Genomic DNA, 22,567 nt, shown 5'->3' with positions numbered 1-22,567 from the left:
ATTGTGATAACATTGAATCAAATTAAAAAATGCTTACCTGAAGTGCCGATATATCCCTCTCAACGCCAGTTGGTGATACACAAACTCGCAAACTAGTAGGTAATGTATGTAAAGCTTGTCTCAACGCCAGAATATCCCTCCATTGCGATGCTAGGTCTTCTAATAATCTCTCGCAATTTTCTGATGCCCTTTCTACAACATCGCTGCCAAGACGCTCAGCTGATTCGCATTCTTCTAATGTGAGACGAGCGCGTCTCTGGCTCTTTTGGCAACGAATTATACCAGCTTGAACTTGAACGATCTTTTCCTTCAATAATAAACTTCTTTCTAGTTCTTCAGAAATCTGATCATCGAGTATTCCAGACTGGGTGAGTAGAGCACCTAAACGCTCTGATTCAGCTGTTGGCAGCAGGCTTAGTCTGCCTAGTTCATTTTGTATCCTATCCATGCGACCTGTCATTACTTGCAGTCTTTCTATATAAAGATTTAGTTCATCTTCACTCTTGATCACTCCCTTAAGACCATCTAAAGACGCACGCAGTTCTCTTATCTCTTCTTCTAAGATATTCAGCTTCTCACCAGACGTGACATCACGATCAGAAATATTCTGAATAGCTGTTACATGGATGACGTCTATTTTAGCCGCCAAGTCACGCCACTTATCTTCAATTTTAGAGAAGAATTGTCGTTGCACCATTTCATCGGATATAGGGAGGATTTCTAGAGCCTTTTCGAATTGCACTCCAGATTCATTTTTGAGGTTATTGTGGACTTCGTGCTGAGCTTTTAGTTCCCAGAAACGGCGAAGATGTCCAGAAGTCGATGTATTTTCAGGGGTGATTATTTCTAATTCTCGGTTAGCCAACCTTATCCAACTTTCAATTCTATCAATGAGGTGGTCGTACATTATCCAGTTTTCTTTGAAAGCAGTCAGCCTAGTTAATTTGGAGTCTACATCTTCTTGGAGTTTCAAAAGAGTGTCTAAAGCAACAGAACACTCGGTTTCGAGGCCAGAACAAATTATGAGGTTTTGTAGGCTTTCAGTTATTGACAGAAGGCGTAGCATCTTAGCGTAGTGGTGAGACACGTCAAGAGTTAGTGATTGATACAAGTTGATGTATTGTTCATGGTCCATTGAAGTTACATTAGTAAGATCGGGAACTCTTTGTTGAGCTACAACCAGCCATTGCTTTTCAGCTTTCATTCCTTGCTCTAACGTTGTCCATTTTGAAGCTGCTAAGGTCATCTGTTGGGCTCTACTAGCAGCTCGGTCAATAATCAAAGTAGCTCTATCATGTAATGAATTATGTAGTGAGGAATATTTTGATTTAGTCTCGCTATCCAAGTTATCTTCTAGAGACTCAAGTATTGCTCTACAATGACTAAGATTAACAAAGAACTTTCTGTGTTTTTGAATTTCCTCATGTAGGTGATCTAAGTTCGATACGATTATTTTTCCATCAAGTAAAGCTTCAGCGACATCGGTAATTTGTCCAAAGTCTTGTAATGTTTGTTCATATTCTTCAACTAATGAAGTTAGTTGCAAAAGTCGATCTCTTTCTGTATTTATGACATTTTCAATATGTTTGGTGTCATCTTCACTAGCATAAAGATTTTCAGGGCATTCTCGTTTGGGATTGTTTTCGACAAAAACTTTATACCGTCGGAAAAGTTTCTTAACATTATCGGAATTGTCACTGTTACTTAATTCTATTTTGTCAAGTTTGTCAAGCTTTTGTTGTGATGAAATATCCGACAATATAATATCATCAAGTTTGGATTTCACTTGATCAACACATTGCTTTAGTTTTTCCGTTTCATCTATAAATTTATTCCATTCATACTCGCTCTCCTGTACTTTAGTTGAACTTTGTTCATTGAGTGTATTGACTGCGTTTACTTGATGTGTTAATGTTTCAATGAGAGTAATTATTTCTTCGTTTACTTCAGTTACTTCTATAATTTCTTTAAGATTTCGAATATAGTTTTGTATTGATATTAGGCGTTCATTTTCATCTGAGATTTCTTCTTTAATACCACTTGCTGTTTCTCTTTGAATCCTATATTGTATTTCTTCTAACCAAATGGAAATCGTTTCTATTACTACGATAACACTTCTTTCTACTCTAGATGAATCATTATTTTCTGCAGCTCCTCTTAATTCATCAATTTCTTTATTTACGATTAAGTCATATGATTTTTCTACACCTGGTTCATATAACACTAGCGCCATTGAGCTATCACTAACTTGCTGTGGAGGATCATTCACTGATTGGGTTCGTTTTTCGATAGCATCAAGCAATCTAGTTTTTTCAGATTTATGTGCTGTAATTTTACTTGGCGATGGAGATTTCGATTTCGATCTTTGAACTACATCAGAATATGTAAGTTTCGGTTGATGAGGAATATTATTTCCAGATCTTTTTGGAACTACTGGGCTGACCATTTGGGAAATTCCTTCGTCAATCGATGAAGGATCTTTACTTGATAAATCATCACTGGTTGGTGTGATAGACATTGAAAGTTCTGTCGTTATTGGATCGGACAAACTTTCAGGTGAATGCATAGTTGGTGATTCAATTTTCTTTTTATGTTTTTTACGTTTTTGTTTATGTTTTTCACCTATAATTGATTGCAACTTTTCTTGTTCATTACGTTCACTAGCAATGAAATCGTCAGTAGTCTGAGGGATTGAAATTTGAGCTCTCAAATGAACTTCATATGGTTCATCTGTGGACGTTGATATAGAATCCTCAGAATAGTCTCTTGGAGTCGTTTGCTGGGTAGAATCGACAGTCAAGACTTCACTTTTAATTAACTCAAGCATAGGTATTGACGGCCGTGGTGCTGATGGTATTGAATGGTCCCTTGGCGTAGTTTGCTGTACACTATCTACAGTAACAATATCAGTCTTGATGGATTCGCTTTCGGGTGTTTTAGGCTTTTCTTCTCTGGGCGATGTCTGTTGGGTATTATCAACTGTAATAATTTCTGTTCTAATAAGCTCCAAATCTGGTGATATTGCTTTGGCTACTACTTCTCTCGGAGAGGTTTGTTGTGTTGTGTCAATAGTTACAACTTCAGTTTTGATCGGTATTACTTCGGATATTTGTTGTTTTTCCACAAGGTCTTCCCTAGGCGAAGTTTGTTGTGTGCTATCAATGACTTCCGTTTTGATAGCTTCCATAGGCTCCTGTTCAGTTTCTTCAATTCTTGGAGAAGTTTGTTGCATACAGTCGACAACTTCCGGTTTGCTCAATTCTAACTTCAATGACTCTTCAGGTGATTCAGCAGGCGATGTTTGTTGGCCACTTTCTATGGTAACTACCGTTATTTTCTCATCAACCTTCTCCTCTGGTTTTAGTTCATCAGATTGTGTGAAACTACTTACTAAAGGTACTTCAGGTGTTTGCATGCTCATTTCTGTCAACTCCTTGTCTTTGATTGGTGACGTTGAAGTCTCTTGATCAATTATTTCTCTTTCAATAGTTTGAATATCAGTATCACTCGTCTCAATAACAATTTCGGTGCTCTTTTCATCTTTTTGAACTGGCAGCAAAGGAGATGTTTGTATTTCTCTACATTCAGTAACAATCGGAAGTATATCTTCAATATTTTCATCAAGTTTTGGTTCCTCGATTGGTGAAGACGTCTGAGAGTATTTTTCTTCTGGTACAGCTATATCAGAGGCAATTACTTGAGTAGTAACTTCTGCCTGTAATACTTCAGGAGTGTCAGTTCTACTAGTCTGTATTTCTGAATCAGACATTGGAACTTTTTCTACAATAGTTACATCCTCGTTTGTTTGAGTATGAGCTTCTTTATCTTCCACAGGTGTAGTTTGGACTAAAGACTCACTTAACGGAGTTGGAGATGTTTGCTGAACTATATCAACTGTTTCAGGCCTTTCAATCTCTTCTTTTTCATGTTCAAAAGAAACTTCAGGCGATGTTTGAACTGAATATTCCTGCATTGTAATTTGTTCTACTACAGGAACTGGATAAGTTATAGTTGTTGAAACTTCCTTTTGCAGTACTTCTGGACTACTTTGTACACATTCCTCAATTACTTTTACAGTACCGCTATCTGACACTTCACTCATAGTGTGATAAGACTCTTCTTTTGGTGATGTCTCTACTATTTCACTACCCACATTTGTTGTTCCAGGTTTCTCCTCAGGTTTATTATCTATATCAGAGTCTATACTAGTTCCTGGTTTTGTCTTTTTGTTCCGTTTTTTAACTTTTGGTTTCTTTTCCGTAGTTGGCTCGGCAGTTTCTTTTGATGATGATAATGATGTTTCATCAGAATCAGTAGTGCTTAATTTAGGATAAGTAGTTTCTTCACTTACTTGCTGTTTGCGTCTCTTTTGCCTTTTTCGTTTATCAGGAGTATCTATTGGACCCAAAGATATATCTTCAGGTTCATAACCAATCTCTTCAGTGATAGCTTCAGATTCATTAATTGGAGATTCCGGTTGCAGTTCTAGTTTTGATGTTTCATCTGACGGTTCCAAAATTTCTTGAGTTGGTTTAGGCGATTCAATGGTTGGGGTTGTTGGTAACTCTATGTAGTGACTAAGAGATGTACTTTCACTTTCAGTTAGACTTTTATCGGTTTCTAATGGTGTTTCTTTTAGTTTATGTTCTTTTACAGGTTCATCTGTAACTGTTTCATTTATTATTGCTGGCTGTTCTTTTTCGACAAGACCTGCAGCAGGTATATGGATGTATTCTTCTGTAATTTTTACATCCAATGGTAAATTGACAGTTATATCTTTCTTGACAACTGTAGATTCTGATTCAACACCTTCAACTTTGATATCGAATTGTACTTTGGGTTTAATTTCCTTCACTTCGCGTGTTTTGGTCAGAGACATAGATATATCAACTGTTTGTAAAGGTTTTTCTGCTACTGTTGAAGTATCAATGCAACTGTCAGTTTTGACTTTTTCTGTCTCCACAGGTAATTCAATCGATATAGAATCACTATCTTCTGATCCACGTTTATTCTTCTTTCTCTTCTTACTTCGTTTCTTTTCTTTAATAGATTCATCTGGTATTAATTTACTTGTGACTGATTGGCCTTCTTCGATTAAATATGCACCAGGAGTACCGACGTGTTCTTCAGTGATTTTTACATCCAGTGGTAGATTCACAGTAACGTCTTTTTTAACAATAACAGGTTCTGCATCAAATCTTTCAACTTTAATATCGAATTGCACTTCTGGTTTAATTTCTTTTATTTTATGTGTTTTCGTGAGAGCCATAGACATATCGACTGTTTGTAAACGATTTTCTGGTACTGATGTAGCTTCTTGGCTATCATTTTTAGGACTTGGTGTAAATCCACGTAAATAAGTATCATGACGTTCAGCTTCTAAAAGGGTATTAATGTCATTCTTAGTATCAGCTTTATTATAATCAGATTCCTTTATTTCAACAAAACGTGTAGGCATAATGTTTGCATCAGTTGAAGGCTGAGGATGAATCGGTGTTAATATATTATTCAGGCTTTCAGTGGAACCTATTGCTTTTGAATCGAATTGATCAACATATGATAGTTTAGGAGATTCTGGAACAATTTTCACGTAACTTTCTGAGATAGTGGTTCCAATTTTTAATGGTTCAACTTCAACTGAACTTAATATAGGTGTTTCTGGCTGTGTTTGGCTAATTTGATATTGATCCAATTTTGGAGATTCCTTAGTTACACGTATACTTGTCTCTAAAATAGATTTTACTGTGGTTACGTCTTTCTCATCAGGCTTTACATGTAAAATTTTATCATCTGCTAGTACTTCTTTTGACGTAGTTTCAGGAGTTGTGATTGTTTCGTAGGCTAAAACTGCTTGTAACTGTTCTTTATCAAAAAGCTCTTGAGGTAATTGCGTATCATCGGAAACGGGGACGGTAGGAATATCAAAACCTTGCGGTTGTTTTATTATATCTTTTGGAATGTCAATTATTGGCAATAATTCTGATGGCACCTTTTCTGTTTTTGCCTCCCCAGTCGATGGAACAGTCTTGTCTTCAGATTCAGATGATGTCTTTTTGATGGTTGGTGTTGTAATAGTTTTAGCAGTCAGTATATTTGTATCCTGTAACATGTCACTTGTGACAGTAATTGGCGAAGCAGTTTCTATAACCATTGATGGTTCCGCAGTTATAAGGATTTCATTTATAGAAGAAATTTCCTGTATTTTTTTATTTACTGGTGAACCTAAGTCATCAGAATGATCAGTTTCACTGCCAAGGAATGCTTTTGTTACGTCCACAAGTGATGTATCTTTCTTATCAGAAATGTTCAATTCGGTTGGCCCAATATTAGTAACTATTGGTGGTGGTTTTGATTCATTATTTTTTACCTCATCAAATTTATTAAGTTTGTTTATAGAAGATTCTGCTTTATTTATATTAAGGTCAATTTCTGCAGTCACAGTTGTTTCAGGGATGTATTCATTATCTGGCTCTTCTATCACCTGCTCTGTAACATGTTCTTTACCATCTATAATTTGTATCTGTCTTACTATTTTCACACGTTTTGTTTTGACTCCATGCGTTTGAATGTTATGTGTCACTTTTGGTTCTTCTTCAATTATTTCAACGTCATCTGGTTCTTCAATAACTTCCTCTGTGACGTGTTCTTTGCCGTCAATAATCTGAATGTGTTTTATAATGCGTTTTTTAGTTCGTGTTATTTTCCTAGTTATTTTTTGGACAACTGTTGCAACATTAGAAGACGATTCAAGGGTTGAGTATTGTGCTCCTCCTACCATCAAAATATTTTGACTATCCTGGGGTTCTTGTATTCTATAAATCTGCTCGTAAGTTTGTGGTTCTTCTACAGAAAATGTCTCGAAAGTTTGAGTACTTGTCTGAACAGGGGTTTTTTCGCGGTCATCAGCTTTAATAGTTACATATTGCGGACTATACTGAGATTCTTTTTCCATGAATTCCTTTAGCATACCTCGAAGTTCCTGGGTCGCAGGACTATAATCATCTGCCGGTTTATCACTCGGTTTTTGATCATCGTCTGGAGATTTATGACTATCGTCACTTGATTTTCTTTCTTGAGGCTTTTTATCCTCAGCAGAATCATGTGGAAGCGCAGGAGGTTGATCGCCTTTGTTATCTCCTTTTGAATCATCAATTTCCTCAAAGTGTACGCCACCTTGGTCTTTCACGCTAATTGATACCCTTGGTATCTGTTCTTCAAAAACTTCAATGTTATCTGGTTCTTCAATAACTTCTTCTGTAACGTGTTCTTTTCCGTCAATAATAACAACACGACGAATTATACGCCGCTTTGTCTTGACTATTCTCTTTGTAACTTGCTGAACTACGGCAGTAACGCTAGAGGATGAAGTTTGAATTTGAGGTTGGATTTCACCTTCCGTTAACTGTAAAATTTCTTCTGGTTTCATTCCATGTTCCATCTTAATTATCATATCTGGTTTGGAAGTAAATTCCTGGATAGTCATTTCCCGACCAGGTAATCCAGATACTATTTGACCACCATAAGTCTGGTATTGAATATGTTGAACACCACCATCGTCTAAAGTAGTAGATGTTTCGCCTTTGTCTTCTTGTAGGGTTATCTGTGAAAATGATTGCTCTTGTGGAATATTATCACTGGAAAGTAATTGAGATCTATGTTGTTGTGTTTGAACAGTTTGTTGTCTAGTGACCAAAGTTTTTCTAACTTTTCTTACGATGATTCTCTTGGTACCATCGGCGTCAACAATAACTTCAGTAGTAGTCTCATCTGGTTCCGTCATAATTGTTTCAAAAGACTGTGGTAGACTATGTACAATATTTAGTTGAGAATCTTTGATATCGTTACCATCTTGATAATTGGCATTCACAAGCAATGACTGCTCATCTAGTTTTTGCTCCCTGATTACAGGTCTGCTTGCGATTTCTATCGTTTCATGCCCATCTGATATTGTTTGCTTTACTTGTATACTTTCAACCACTTCCTTTTTGTCTGAATGTGGTTCACTTGTTTGAACTTCAATTTCTTGCGGTGGTGCGCATGTAATTGATACGTCATGTGTTGTTTTTACATCTGCTTTACATATTATTGATTTATCAGAAACAGATGGTGTACTCGAACACAAACTCTTTCCAGTTTGCGTATCTACCGTTGTAGTTGGTTTAACTTCTTGAATTTCAACGTCTTTAACAACATTTTTTTCTGCCACTGGTTTGGTTTCTTCTAAAATTGGGATTTGATCAGTTTCTTGTACTTTGACTTCTTCTTTAACAGTTTCTTTTGGTGTTACTACTTCTTCTGGCATTGATGTAGAATCAATTGTTCTGTCTGTTTGAGATACATCTTCTTCAATCAGCTCTAGTTCAGGTAACGATCGCATATGCAATAATACCTGACGCAATCTTTCTATCTCTACAATGACTAGACTCTTGGTTTCAGCTAAAGCTTTCTGCATAGCGCTCAGCTTCTCTCGTAGTGACTGACTAGATTCATCTTGACTTATCACAGTTATCGATTTTAATATAATTTCGTAATCTTCATATTCTCTTATAAATCTTTCATAAATCTCTATATATCTGATTATATCATCTTCATTCAGCACGTCGGCTTTTTGAGTAGATTCTTTTAACTCTCCGTTGATATTTTCAAGCCATTTATCCAGTTTAGAAATCTTTTCTTTGTGTTCTTCTATTTCTTTAGCCTGTCGTGTTACCTCTTCCTTTGCGTCCTGTAAAAAAATGTATTTTATTTCAATATATATATTATGAAATATATAAATAGAAAAAGTCATTTCACGAAATGAAAGAAGGTGGTTAAGTAATCAGAATTTAGTTAAATAAAAAAAATATTTACAGCTATCAAGGCCTACAATGAAACATACGAACACATAGCACGTTTCTAACATCTACATGCTGTTTCTTTTTCGCATATCGTGTGCGCATTGTGTAAAAAAGAGAGAGAACGTGAATCCACACGTTGTTATGTTACTATAAATGCTATTGTTTCTTTGTTTGATGATAGCCCCCAAGTACTAATATGATTTGATTTAGTAATTCGCGAAGAACAATCGTTATCTATAAGTAATTACATCCAAAAGTGTGTTTATTTCTCTCATTCCGACATTTTAAGTTGACGTTAAGTAATAGGCTAAAAATAAAATGAAAACTAAATGTGACAAAAAAATAAAAAATAATAAATTACCTTTCTTACCTGGATGATGTCTATTCCCTGTCGCGCTTGGGTCAGCAGCTTCGAGATCCTCGCCTTCATGGCTATCAGATCCTTCATCAGCGCCTGCACCTCGGGTTCCTGGCGGTACTCCATGATCTTACCCTCCAGGATATCTGCTGCTTCTTCACACTTGACTAGCACCGTGATACCCTCCTAGAAAGTTTCATTAAAATTAAATGAACCATTCTCAATTGATCAGTCTCACAAAAGCAACTAGCTAGATGTTCCTCATATAAAAAATAAATAAATACCTAATTACCTACGTACCTACATCGTAAATTGTAATTTATATGCATTGCATCATATTTGCTATTAAAATCGATGACCCAAGAACCAACTCGAACTTAAAATTAGGTCATAATGTTCGCAGTATGAGAATATATATTTTTAGATGCCACAGTGCAAATAGGTATGTTAACATATATTTTTGTATATGTTACGACAAAACTCCAAAGTGCGGCTATACCTACGTGCCTACACCAGTCTCAATTATCAACACCTAGATGTAGCCTATTTATAGTTTGCTAGACCCTTTATAATCATAACAGCAAACCAACGGAGACCGGCTGCTTCTAGGTCTAGTCTATCCCCTGGGTTTAGCTGTAACATATACAAAAATGTTCTAGTTTGGGGTAACTTATGCCAAATGAGAAATCGTCATATTTGGACCGACTTTTGTACCAATAATTTATTGCATTAATTATTTCATCATCATCAAAAGCCATTTACACGTCCCGCTGGGGCACAGGGTGGATAAGGAGTAGGTATGGGCCATGAGTGTCACGACCCACCTTATTTACAGATATTATCTATAAAGTTTATTTTATAAAGTTTATACTTTGCTAAATTATAACATTTCAGATATCATGTATATTGCTACTGTTGATTTTAGTGGCATTTTTGCATTAGAAAAAAATATCTATCTTCTATCAAATTCTAGTTTGATTTGAAGTATTAATTTAACTGCATCGTACGCCGTGTTCTACTTACGCTTTATATTTAACCAACTATTTAACATTTACAATTCGGTTGACCTTGTGGAATGAGACAAAGTTTATTACAGTCATAAAAATGATTTAATATCAGTATTTAATGGTCGGTTACTCATTAAACTATTAAACATTCAGTGGTACTTAAAAACTATTATATTTTTATTAAAAATCAAGAAGCCCTTACTGAGTTTGTTAAAAATACTAGATGTTCGCCGCGAAAACTGTTTTACTTTTTTACACTTTTACTTTTTCTATTTTACAAAATTGTTATTATTTCAAAAACACGAAACCGATTTTGTAGCCCCCACGAACTTAAAAATCGTATTGTCCTACATACCTTTTAAATATCATCAAAATCAGACCAAAACGGTTCGAAAGTTATCACGTTACAAACATACAGGTACGTAAAAAAAAAAATAATTTGCCCCAAGTTGATTTGTTTGAGTATTAATAATCGTTGGAGTCTTACATTGTGAAAAATGTTTTTGTTTTAAAGTATTTTTAACAATTTCGACACGGAATAACTCGACTGGCTAATGAATTTGTGTATTAGAAAATCTGAAAACGTGAATGTATTTAATTATTATCCTATAGTGTCCTACTGATGGCTAATGCCTCCTATTTCTTAGCATTTATCTTTGGAATTTCCCGCTTAAATATAAAAAATTAAAACAATATACCTACTAATAATAATAACCTACTAATATAATACCTACTAATATAATAGACCTACTAATATAAACTCACGACTGAGCCTTCACACCGGTGTTTGTCACACACGTCTGAATTTTATCCGTATAAAACAATCCATGTAATGCACTTAATTACACAAAACACTACAATAATAAAAACACAACTTTACTTTCGTACGTTCGATCGATAATCAAAATGCTCGCAAGATTCGATCCGCCACTTACTGTCCTACTGAGAGATGCCAACTCAAAATTACTATGTGGTATTATTAACTCTACGACGTAACTCCTATATACCCAGATGACATCATGAATGGACAAAACATTGCAATCTGCTTGTAAAATCACTGTCAATGTCGAAAAAGTATTTATTAGTGACATTCCAACAGTTTACGATAAAATTCTCATTGTAGATGATGTAACGGTTATAATTAGAACTGATGTAAGTAAATTCTAGTTTTGTTTACATTGAGGCTTTTTATATCATGACCATTGTTGTATGAAATACTGAAAACTAATAACCAGGAAGCGAGATAGCTGTTTCACAATTTTGTGAAGCTTAAAATAAGTCTTTTCGTAATGGTTTCGGAGCGAATACTTCTAAATTTAGTTCTTTGTCAGCGGGAATTGCGGTGTTAGATTAAAATGGCGTATTTACAGTGAAACTCACCCTGAGACCGTCTTCCATGGCTTGTAGACTCTCATCAGGCAGATCCGAGAGGCGTGTCTGAATATTTTTCACTTCTTCAAGGAGACTCTCAATATCGTTAGATAACTCATCCTGAGAACACACACTTTTATTAGCAAATCTCTCTTTTTGGATTAAATTACCAACGTGGAATTCTGTTTTAGTACAATTTGATTTATAATGAGATATAGATATAAAAATAATAATAACAATTGAAACAATATTAATGTCTAATTCTAATAAAGATGATAATGTTTTATATCTTCAATAAATATAGATTAGCAACATTTCAAGATGAAAAAAGATTCCACGTTGATATCTAAATCAAAAACAAGGGTGGTCCATGGGTACATTCGTGGTACATTCCATATGCATGGACGGTTAGCTGCACATGACAACAGCAAACTTAGTTATATCAATTTGGCATGACATGCTTAACAAAATCAAGGGACTTCATTCTTTACAAATGGGACACATAAAAGTCTTATCGTGCTATGCCTATTTGTTTTCCATATAAATTCAACATAGTACTGGCAATCAATAATAAAATTAAATATCAAAATGTTCTTTTTGTCTATAAGAATTATTTAAAAATTCAATCCAAATTTTTTGCTGATATTTTGGACACTAATGAAAAAATGTACTTTCGAGATAAATTTGAAAAGTTTTTCCTATTAAATGTTAGATTAGAAGCAGTTAATGGCGTGTCCAGAAGCTTGTGACAGGGACACCGATAAGCAGATCGAAATATAGCTAAGTACTATGTTGAATTATTTGACAAATCACTTTCGAGCCATCGAGGGCTTACAAAAGAATTAAAAAAAAGCTAACAAAACATAATAACAAATTCCATTCAATTAATTACTTCCAAAATAACAACAGACCAGGCAAAGCTTTATCGATGAATACTTTAATTGAATTTGGACATAATAATTCCAATTGTATTCATCTGAATTGGCTATCTACTTCCAAACATACTAGGTATCTTATAAAACTGACCTGAAATAAATTCATTAGAAATGTATAAACTCCTGACAGTTTTTCCAATTATATTGGAGTCCCATATTAAGCTTAAAAGATCTAAAAATAATAACAAAAGCTCAGTGATTGTCGATCGTCTCGTAGTGGTCCAATTTTGACACAACTTCTTCATAAAGGGCATAATTCATAAAATAATCAAACTAATATAAATAAAACAAGTTTCACGAGTGTGTATTTTATTTTATTAGTTTCACAACTTCAGACCGTAATAATTAAGACTTGAAAAAAACGTATATTAAACTGTGCCTAAATATAAGTGAGACAATCTAATGATCTGACTAGACATGACTAGAATTTTAAAATGTAAACATTGATTATAATTTAATATTAGTTTTCACTACGTCAAATGCGTAAATACTACTGAGAATACAGTGCATGCCAAAGATTGGCACTACAAGACGAACGGCGTTGCTACACAACACTTTACTATACAAAGTCTGGTAACAAGTGAAATTAAAATATTTGTTATAATATCATGCCAAACATAAATTACGAAGTGTAAAATTGTACAATACGACTGGGGGTCAGTCACCTTGGCTGTCCTCGGGGGCTCATCTCGTCTCGCCGGCTCCTGTGAAGGTTGGGATGGGGCTACTGGCTCTAGGGGCAAGGTAGTTAGTATATCCTCTCGAATGTCGCCTAACTGTGGAGCAAGCTCACTCGACACAGTCACAGAGTCGGGGGGAGTTTCTATGCTCAAGAATGAGCTGTGATCTTTCCAACTACATATTCCTCCAGGCAAATCCATGGATATGTAATTAGAATCAAATTGAGAACCACTAATGTCTTTCGATTCCTCAGTTTCAGACGAATGACCTGAACTACCGCTAGGATCTTTATCTTTGTCATCGCGGTCTATAAATTCCGTTTCGATTTTAGAAGACTCTACTGTTTTCGGTTTGTTAGCCATAAGAAGGAAATAACGACATTCCGCGTCATGATATAAATGTTTATCAGGCCAAAAGCCGACGTCGTTTCTTATATTTTCTTTCACGTTAAAGTTATTTGATAGAATTTCCGTTTCACGATTACTCGCATCAGATTTGTTTTCGTAAAAGAAACGTTCGGCGTCGTCTGTTAAGAATTTTTCCGTCCAAAAGTTTTCAGTTTTTAAATTTGACAAGTTGTTAGTAAATGAATCACTGTTAGATGTGAGAGTGGGGTCGATACATTCAATTTCTACACTTTCAGATTGACTTTGATTCGTATTTTGGTTTTCTTTAACAATATCGATACATATAGATGATTGTATTATAACTTCAGGTTGCTTTGGCACCGTTTCTGCTAATGAATGTTTTGTTATATTATCATTTATATGGAGATCTTTTAATTTATCTGTTTCTCTAGATGCATCATCTTGAAATTTATTTTCTTGTGCTTGTGTTTGATTTTCTGCCAAGAAATCACAAGGTTCTGGCTCAGGGGATGCAAGTATTGGTGACATGTTATCCGACATGTTATCATCATTTTGATATTCTGCCGACGTTTGCATATCACCCAATTCTCTCGGATTTTCATCGCTTACCAAAGACAAATCATTTTCAGGGAGTAGTAATTCTTCAATTTCTCTTTGTAAATCTGCCATTTGATCTTCTAGGGACTCTTCTTGACATTCTTTTTCTTTTTGAATGTTCATATCTTCTTGTGACTTTGTAATGGCTTTTGTTTCTTCATCGATAATCTCTTTTGAGGATATTTTGATATTATCTTTCTTTTCAAATGCAATATCTGTATTCTTAGTAATCGTACTTATTCCTTGAATATCTTGTTCAGTATGTTCGGGGTGTAATATTTCTATTGTCATAATATCATCGGGCAAATCTTTTAAATCATTAGGATCAACTTTCCAAAATTGTGCTTCAGAAAATAGTCTATCTTTTATTGGTGTTTGTTGAGAATCTGGAGTTGAAACCTCGCTTGCAATATAAATGCAGTCATCTTTAGTAACCGCAGTTCGAGTTATTTGAACGGGGAAATCTTCTTTAGTATTAACTGAAGTTGAAAGATCGGATGTAGTAGCCACTTCTTCTTCATGCAAATGTGGTGTGATAGAAATATTAGGTATGTCATCAGATATTGAAGTTTCAACTGTATCAATGCGAGATGACTCACAAGAAACTTCAGTCGCTAGGTCACCTTTGCCTTTGACGTCGACATTGCTTGTTTCTTTTGAAACATCATCAGGTTCAGTACTACTTTCAACCGCATTGGCAGAAAGATGTTCTGACTTTTGATTTTTCTTTTTCTTTTTGCTTTTTTTCTTCGAGTCAAGAGGGCCTGCTTGTGAGATTGTTTCTTTTATATTTTCTTCTCTCTCATTCGGAGGTTCGATACCAAGTGTTAATTCTTTGTTGGAATCACCAGTATCTAAATCTAATTCTTTTAATTTAGATTTAGAAGAGCGTTTCTTTTTGTCTTTTTTATGATGCTTTTCTTCATTTGTCGCAAGATCAGAGATTTCCTTTTCTGTAGACTTTGTTGCAAGATTTATAGACAATTCTACTGCCTCATCCAGTTTCTCGTCACGGGAAATTTGAGTTTCTAAACTGATATCAAATTTGGAACTAGAGAGTGCATCAAATCTATTCTCAGATTTTTCCCGTACTTCTTGCCTTTGAGACATATTTGATAAAGATCTGGATCGATCATCCCTTGATCTAGATCTAGATCTTCTATGTCTTTCAACAGTAATAAAGCCTTCAGAATCAACTTCCATTTGAGATTTAGATGGTTCATCAGTTCTATCAACTAATATCATTGGAGTATGTTTTGGGTGTGATATTTCTTGTTTAATCTCTATTTTTTCAATCTGTTCAGGCGATGATCGATGAGATGCTACTATTTTGGCCCAAGAACCGATATTACTAAGATTTTCCGGAGAATTTTCTTTTATTTCTTGCTGTTCTTGATGTTGTTGTAAAATAGGTTGAGCTACATCTATTAATTTGGGACTTAGTTCAGTTAAAATTAATGTTTCTTGATCTTTTGCTTCTTGGGATAATGTTAAACCTTCAGCAACTACCTCAGCATACGATTTACCATCCTCTGCGGCTTGAATCCATACGTTGATTGGTTCATTGACTGGTTCATTCAATATTTGAGTCTCAATTGCTTTTACAGGTTCTGTCACAATTGGTGCATTGTCTTTTTTATGATTTTTCTTTTTCTTGATGCGTTTTGGTTTAGATTCTGCATCTTCTGACACAAATACTGATTCATTGGAATCAACAGATTCGTTAATAATTTTAATCTGGCTATCTTCTTGTCTCTCGTTTTTACTTTCTAGAACAGATGAATATGTAACTTTCGTTGTTTGATATTCATCTTTGATCATTGGTATCATACCATGTTTTTCTTCGGTTACATTAAGGTTTTCTGCGATGAATGTGTCTGTTGGACGGCTGCTGCTTGCTGGATCTTTTTGAGGAACCGGACTTTGTGTAGTTTGATACATATAAGATGGTGTGAATTCTGGTGCATCAGCCGACAAATTGGAGTAGATTACAGTGTTGGAATATGAAGGTTTGAATTCAGGAATGGAATCAATTTCAGGAAGTAGTTCATGCAAGCTATGTATAGGAGATTTATCGACTCGAGAAGTATTAGAATCATTTTTAGAAGTTTTATTTACGTCAGTTTGCTCCTGATTTATACTATCAGTAACATCCGTAGAATTATCTAAAGATTCTACACTCGTTTCCCTAACAATGTCTGTCGGCGTATCGCGTAGCTCACATTGTTGGTTTGAAATAGTTTCGAATCGGTCCGATTTAGCCGAGATAGTTAAAGGCGTTAAAGATATGTCACTTTTGATTTCAGCCGCAACTAGGTCAATAGGAATATTGGATGAACTCTCATGAGTCATTTGATCAGTTAGTTTATTATCACCCATCTTCACAGAAGGAGACACAACTTCTGTTGAAGAATTCTGTTCATTGGTGATAAATTCTTCCAAATTATTCTCTAGATTACGAATTTCAACGAAATTGTCATCTTGATTTTGTTCAGATATGATTATATCCTTTACATTTCCAAATATGACAGGTACTAACGAATCATCTAGATCATCAATTTCAAACGAAACGTTTCTCATTTCATTCTCTAAAGGTTTTTCCACAAATACAAATTCATCATCAGACGATTCTAGTTTATTCACATTTTCATCTTTATTTAAAGTTGTAGCAATTTCCGGGGTAATAATCAAATCTTGGAAATTGTCAGTATCTGAATCTGAAGAGAAGCTTCCAATTATTTTCTGTTCTTTTTCAAATAAACTATCAGTTTCAATAACTTTTTGTGTTGTTTTAAATTTCTCAACATTTGTAAAATCAACCTCGTCAGTTATGATAGGCATGTTATCTTTTTTCAAATCAGGATTGAAGAATTTTTCGCCGTCTTCTTCCGATGCAGAAGCATTTTTTTGTAGATCTTCTTTTTCAAGAGAAATATTTTCATACGTGGTTTTTGTATCAGCTAATGCGTTATCACTGTCTTCGTTGTCTTGATAATTCTGGCAGTTCGTTTCATTTTTATTTTCTATAATATTACTAGATATTATAGTAACGTTAACGTTAACAGGCGGCTGCTCAATTTCTGTAGAAATAACTTGTTCTTCAATATAATTTGTATTGTGCTCGACTTGAGAAATACCGTCTGTATCAACTTCATACTTTTCTGTGAGTTTTTCTTTTTGATTCGAATGCCGTGAACGTGCAAAAACATTTTCGGCATCATTAATTTCATGGTAGTTATATTTGGGTAATTCATATAACATTAAGCTGCAATTTCGTGCGCTTTTGCTCTCATCAGTAAAAGTTTGTGTTACATTTTCAATAATCTGTTCATTAGGTAAGTTAAGATTATTTTCAACAAGTTTTAGGCATGATTCGTTCAGATTACTGCCAGAATATAAGTCTAAAGGCTTATGTTCATTAAGATTCCCGAATGTATCTTTGACCGGTGATAACTCTATGCTGATTTCTTTTAACTTTTGAGCACCTAGTAATGCTTCAGCATCTCTTAATTCGTGATAACTAATAACAGGTGTTTCAAAGATTACGATATCGTTCTCGTTGTCACGGATATTTTCAGATTTGTTAATTTGTTCTGGTTCTATTTTGACAAGTGGTTCTGTAACTACATTTGCAAAGTGTTGCGTTGAAGCTAATATTTTTTCAGCATCTGTGATTTCTTGATAACAATGTCTTGGAACTTCGTATATCGTATTATCTTCTTTTAATTCAGTTGGTTCTCTCATTTTATTTGCTTCGATTTCAAGCGATGATGGGAACTCTGCAGCATGCAATTTTTCTGTTATTTGTTGATTAGCTATTATTCTATTGGCGTCAGAAATTTCAACACCTGGCAGAGATTCTTGAAATACCGAATCAAGCGTGAAAGTAGTAGACGTCGTTTTTATAATTCTATCTGAGGAGGTAATAGTGCCACTTAAAGTTATCGATTGAATATTTCCCTCAAGTGAATCACATTGTTGTGTTATGTTTGTATCGACTGGATCACTAGATGGTAGTTCACAATGGTCTATCAGTAACTGTTCAGCCTCTGGTGAATCTTGATAATTTGTTGTATAAGACTCTCCTTGTTGGGGTGACAGTTGGATTATTTCTAATTCTGATTTATTATTATCTGAATCCATTACAACATTTTCATTATTTTTAGATATTTCACCTGTTATTTGGGTCTGATCCTGGATGTTCATTTGCAAATTAGATTCAGTTTGATAGTTTTGATTCTGTATGTAATACTGGTAATACATCTCATCTAATTGGGTCATATCTAAATCAACTGAATACGTTTTGATTTCTTTTTTTAGTTCTTTATATGGAATGTTATCATATTTAGATTTCGCTGGTTTACTACGATCTTGAACTGATCCAAAAATGGCATGTTCAATTATGTCACTGAATTCATTTTCAGTTATAACCGTGCTTAATTCATCGGATAAAATATCTTGAGTTCCGTCTTGTGAAATGTTATCTGTTTCAAACTTGAGTACATTTGTTGTAGTAGGTGACTCTGATTTGGATTTTTCGTATGTGTTTACATGAGTTAAATCATCATTAAGAGTAATTGTATAGGTTTCCTTCATTTGGTTTTGTTCCTCAGACGTAAGACTTACTTTATCTATAGTTGTTTCAAGTACAGCATTATCTGCTGTTAATAAATTATCTATATCTAGGCTACTAGTGGAAGACTTTTCATCAGTGATTTTGTTATCGTTTGTATTATCAACTATATTAGATATGCTTTCGTCTGGGGAATTAGTATCTTCTAGAGAATTACTTTTACTTGTAAAAACTTTGACAGTTCTTATCGGTGGCAATTTCTTTTCTTCGTGTGTAATCAAATAAATTGTGCGAGTTTCAGTGTCCTTTTCCATTGGCTCATAACGAGTGACTTGTTCTACAATATTGATTGAACCTTCTTTTAACTTATCAGGTGAGAAGAATTTATCGTTGTTGTTTTGTTCATTGGATGGGCTAGATATAGTAGATGGCGTTTCGTTAAATTGCATTTTTTCTACTTCTGTATTTTCGTTTTTCACGCTTTGGATACACATTTCTGATTGTTTACTTAATAACTCGGGTGATTTATCTTCGATAATTAAATTTTGTATTAACTCTTGACAAGTATCCATAGCACCACTTTTTTTATTTTCAATGTCAGATTTTTGGTCAAAGAAATGTTTTGTTTCTTCTAGAATAGTTACTTCACTTGCTTGCTTTACTGCAGTATCAATATTAACTTCGTATTCTTGCTGACATGTGATTGGTTCTAAACTTGGCAATGTGATACTTTCCTCTTCTGCTATGAGATCATTCCAATCCACTTTTATCAGTAAATCTTTCTCAGGTGAATCATGTAGTCTTTTCTCTGATATAATTTCTTGTTCGACATCTTTATCAGATGTTAAATATTTTTGTGCAACTTCTTTATTTTTTTCAAATTTACTCTTCAATTTCTTTTTGGTATGATCGGATTGCTCAATTTCCTTTAATGCCTTTTCTATATCATCATCTACAACTTTGTTTTTCTTAGATTTTAATTTCTTTTTACTCAATTTACTTTGAACAGGTTGTTCTTCGTGTAATTTTAGTTCATAAATGTCAGATTTAGCCGTGTTACTATCATTGCTATCATCTATAATTACAATGTCCGTAGTACTTTCAATTTTTGTTACAGCTGATTGTTTTGTCTCAGGATTTATAAATTGATTTGTAGCTCTTTCAATGTGTTGTGCTACGTTAGACATTTCTTCTATAGTAGGTATGATTACATTTGTTTCCGTCGTTGATCCAAATGTATTTTCGTCCGAAACTGTTTCCTGTTTTTTATTTTTCTTCTTTTTCTTGCTTTTAACGAGAGATTTTTCATCAATGGGTGTTAAATCTGTACTGCAGATAATAGTTTCAGTTGACACAAATTTATCGATTTCAGGAATTAATTTTTGAATAAGATTTTCATTTTGTTCGATTTCATTTTTAGAATCTTTATGTTTTTTGTCGTGTATCGTGTTTATTATTTTGTCATTACTTTGAAGTATATTTGTATCAGTAACTGTATCTGTAATAAGTGACTCTCTTGAGTTTTCTGTAGTTATATTTGTATCTAATATAGATTCTGGTTTAATGGACGTCTTTAAATCTTTCTGAGGTTCTTCTCTTTGAATAAAAGAGGTTTTTATAAGAATATTCTCCGGTATTGGCTTTTTTGTTACTTCAGCACTACTCTCAAAAGTTGTTATGTCAGATTTTTTCACTTCATCCGTTATTTCCTTTTGAGTTTTCTTTTTCTTACGTTTAGTCTGAGAATCTTTTTTAACATTCTCTACATTTAGTGTGCTTTCTGACGTAATTAATTCATTTGTAACATTCTTTAAAGTATCTTCCGATTTATCTAATACTGTAATCTTCTTAGTTTTGGTTATTGGTTCCGTTGTTATAGTTAGAATATCATGTTCTGAAGTTTGACGAACTGGTATAGTAATTTTTTTAGAGTCGTCTTTATTTTTATCAGGTTGATCCTTTGACTTCTTTTTCTTTTGTTTTTCAGATTCTTCTATTTCTCTAAGTGCTTGCTGTATTTCATCTTCAGCCGATTTTGGCTTTTTAGTCTTTGGTTTTTTCTTCAATTTTTTATGTTCAATATCATCCAATATGTGATCCGAATCTACATGCTCAGAAACAGTTTCCACAACTGTCGAACTATGTTGTATTTGTTTTAAGTTCTCTTTAGGTGTTTTGTCTATGTTTGTATCTTTTGGAACTGATTTTGACAACACAGTTTTTGTCGAACCAGTTTCCATACTAGGTGTAACATCAGTAATATCTTCAAAATCTTGAACTTCAATTACTTTTTTGGAATTTTTCTTCTTTTTCATGACCTGTTGATCGTGTGATTTAGTTGTTCGCTTTTCAGGAGCACGTCGTTGCCTAGGCATATCTCTTGAACGACTGCGAGGTGGCGGTCTCTCTTGTTTAGTTCGCATTTTATCTGTAGTATCTGGTGTGTATTCATGTTGATGAACAGATGGCGACTTTTCTACTTCGACCACGATTTCCTTTACTAGTTGAACTTGTGCAATTTGTGGTATAGGCAAAGACATTATACTGTGAACTTTTGGCTGTTTACGTAAGCCAAGGGCTAATATTTCAGCATACGATAGGTCTGGTGATCGGGTAATATCTCCAGGACTAGAAGTTCTTACTTCTTCTTCTGGAGGTAGTAAATTACTTAGTGTCTGTGTTTCAGTTTTTTCAGTAACTGTGGTATCAACTTTTAGTGGCTCTATTTCTTCAAGATATTGCTTGGGTGTTTCTATTATATAAACATCCTGGGTTACTTCGGGTCCATATTGTTCAGAGTAATAAATTTCCTCATCCTTTAATGGTACACTTTCACTGAAGTTTTCACACAAACGTGGCTCACTATATTCTTCACTATCATAAGACGCAACATCTGCACGTTCACACTGAACACAAGGTTGCACATTAAGATTTTCACTGTATTTAATTTCGTCTGTGATTGGTGTACTTCTTTCTATCTGTTCCAATTCATATTGCCTTCTCTGGGCACTTGGTTGTCTATGAGTACTGGGCTGTCTAGATCCAATGGAGCTCGATCTCGAGCCGTAGCCTTTGACTATCTCGGCGTAAGTCGTTCCTCCAAGTACCCAGGCGGGACTCTTTGCTCTGGGTGGTCTGTCGGGTACAGATAAGGTAGCCAACTGTGCCGGTTGCTTCCTACGGTCTCGACGCTCGGGCGAGCGCGCGCGCCTGTTAGCACGCGCGTGGTCAGCCGTGGACACGAGCATGGATAGTGTGGCCACGGAGTCGTCGGCCTCAGCCGACGTCGGCGGCATCACGAAGTAGGGGTCCAACGCGTAGATAGACCGAGTCAGCTCTTCGATACGCCGGGTGACCTCCTGATACGCAAGTACGGACATACATAATTTACTACAGTGTTACTAACGAATTTTATATTCACGTGTTGGCGATGAAGCTGAGGTATATGAAAAGAAAAGACGGTGGCTGCGATGTGTCGAGTATGTTTAATAAAATTAAATATTTAAAAATTTATAAAGTAGGAATAGATGACTAAAGAGTTGACTTAAAGCTAAATAACGATTAGATCGCCGGGCTAGGTGTCTCTGAGTGGATCGGCGTCCGGACTGCCGCGCTGTACTAAAAGTTTGATACGTTCATTCCGCGCCTGAATCTTGCTTTGGAGCGATTTGACTCTTTCTCGACATTCCTAATTAGAGGATATCAGTTGACGAGTTAGTAGCGGTGAGGGTGAGGGTGGAGATAACAAAAAGAAAAAGAAATAAATAAAAATGAATGCGTAGCATGTGGAAAATGTACAAGGTGGTCTGCAACCGTCTCTGAGTCGGGTATGTGCCGTGC

General features: G+C 34.8%; 1 protein-coding gene across 11 annotated transcripts in view; it reads right to left on the bottom strand.

The window, feature by feature from the left end:
• Positions 1-22,567, bottom strand: part of Msp300 (Muscle-specific protein 300 kDa) — a 168,795-nt gene that overhangs the window by 27,810 nt on the left and 118,418 nt on the right. For 7 of the 11 annotated variants that reach the window (XM_053757134.1, XM_053757133.1, XM_053757130.1 and 4 more), the window contains 4 exons: positions 13,174-22,086; positions 11,583-11,693; positions 9,199-9,381; positions 38-8,725 (listed from right to left, as the gene is read on the bottom strand). In XM_053757134.1, coding sequence (XP_053613109.1) covers positions 38-8,725; positions 9,199-9,381; positions 11,583-11,693; positions 13,174-22,086 — 17,895 coding nt within the window. The remainder of the gene's footprint in view (positions 1-37; positions 8,726-9,198; positions 9,382-11,582; positions 11,694-13,173; positions 22,087-22,567) is intronic. The other 4 variants (XM_053757132.1, XM_053757139.1, XM_053757140.1 and 1 more) reach the window with 4 other exon arrangements.

This window comes from Plodia interpunctella, chromosome 16, assembly GCF_027563975.2.
Source record: "Plodia interpunctella isolate USDA-ARS_2022_Savannah chromosome 16, ilPloInte3.2, whole genome shotgun sequence".
Taxonomy (NCBI): Eukaryota; Metazoa; Arthropoda; class Insecta; order Lepidoptera; family Pyralidae; genus Plodia; species Plodia interpunctella.
Note: the sequence above shows the minus strand (reverse complement) of the source record. Positions and strands in the feature narration are given on the sequence as shown.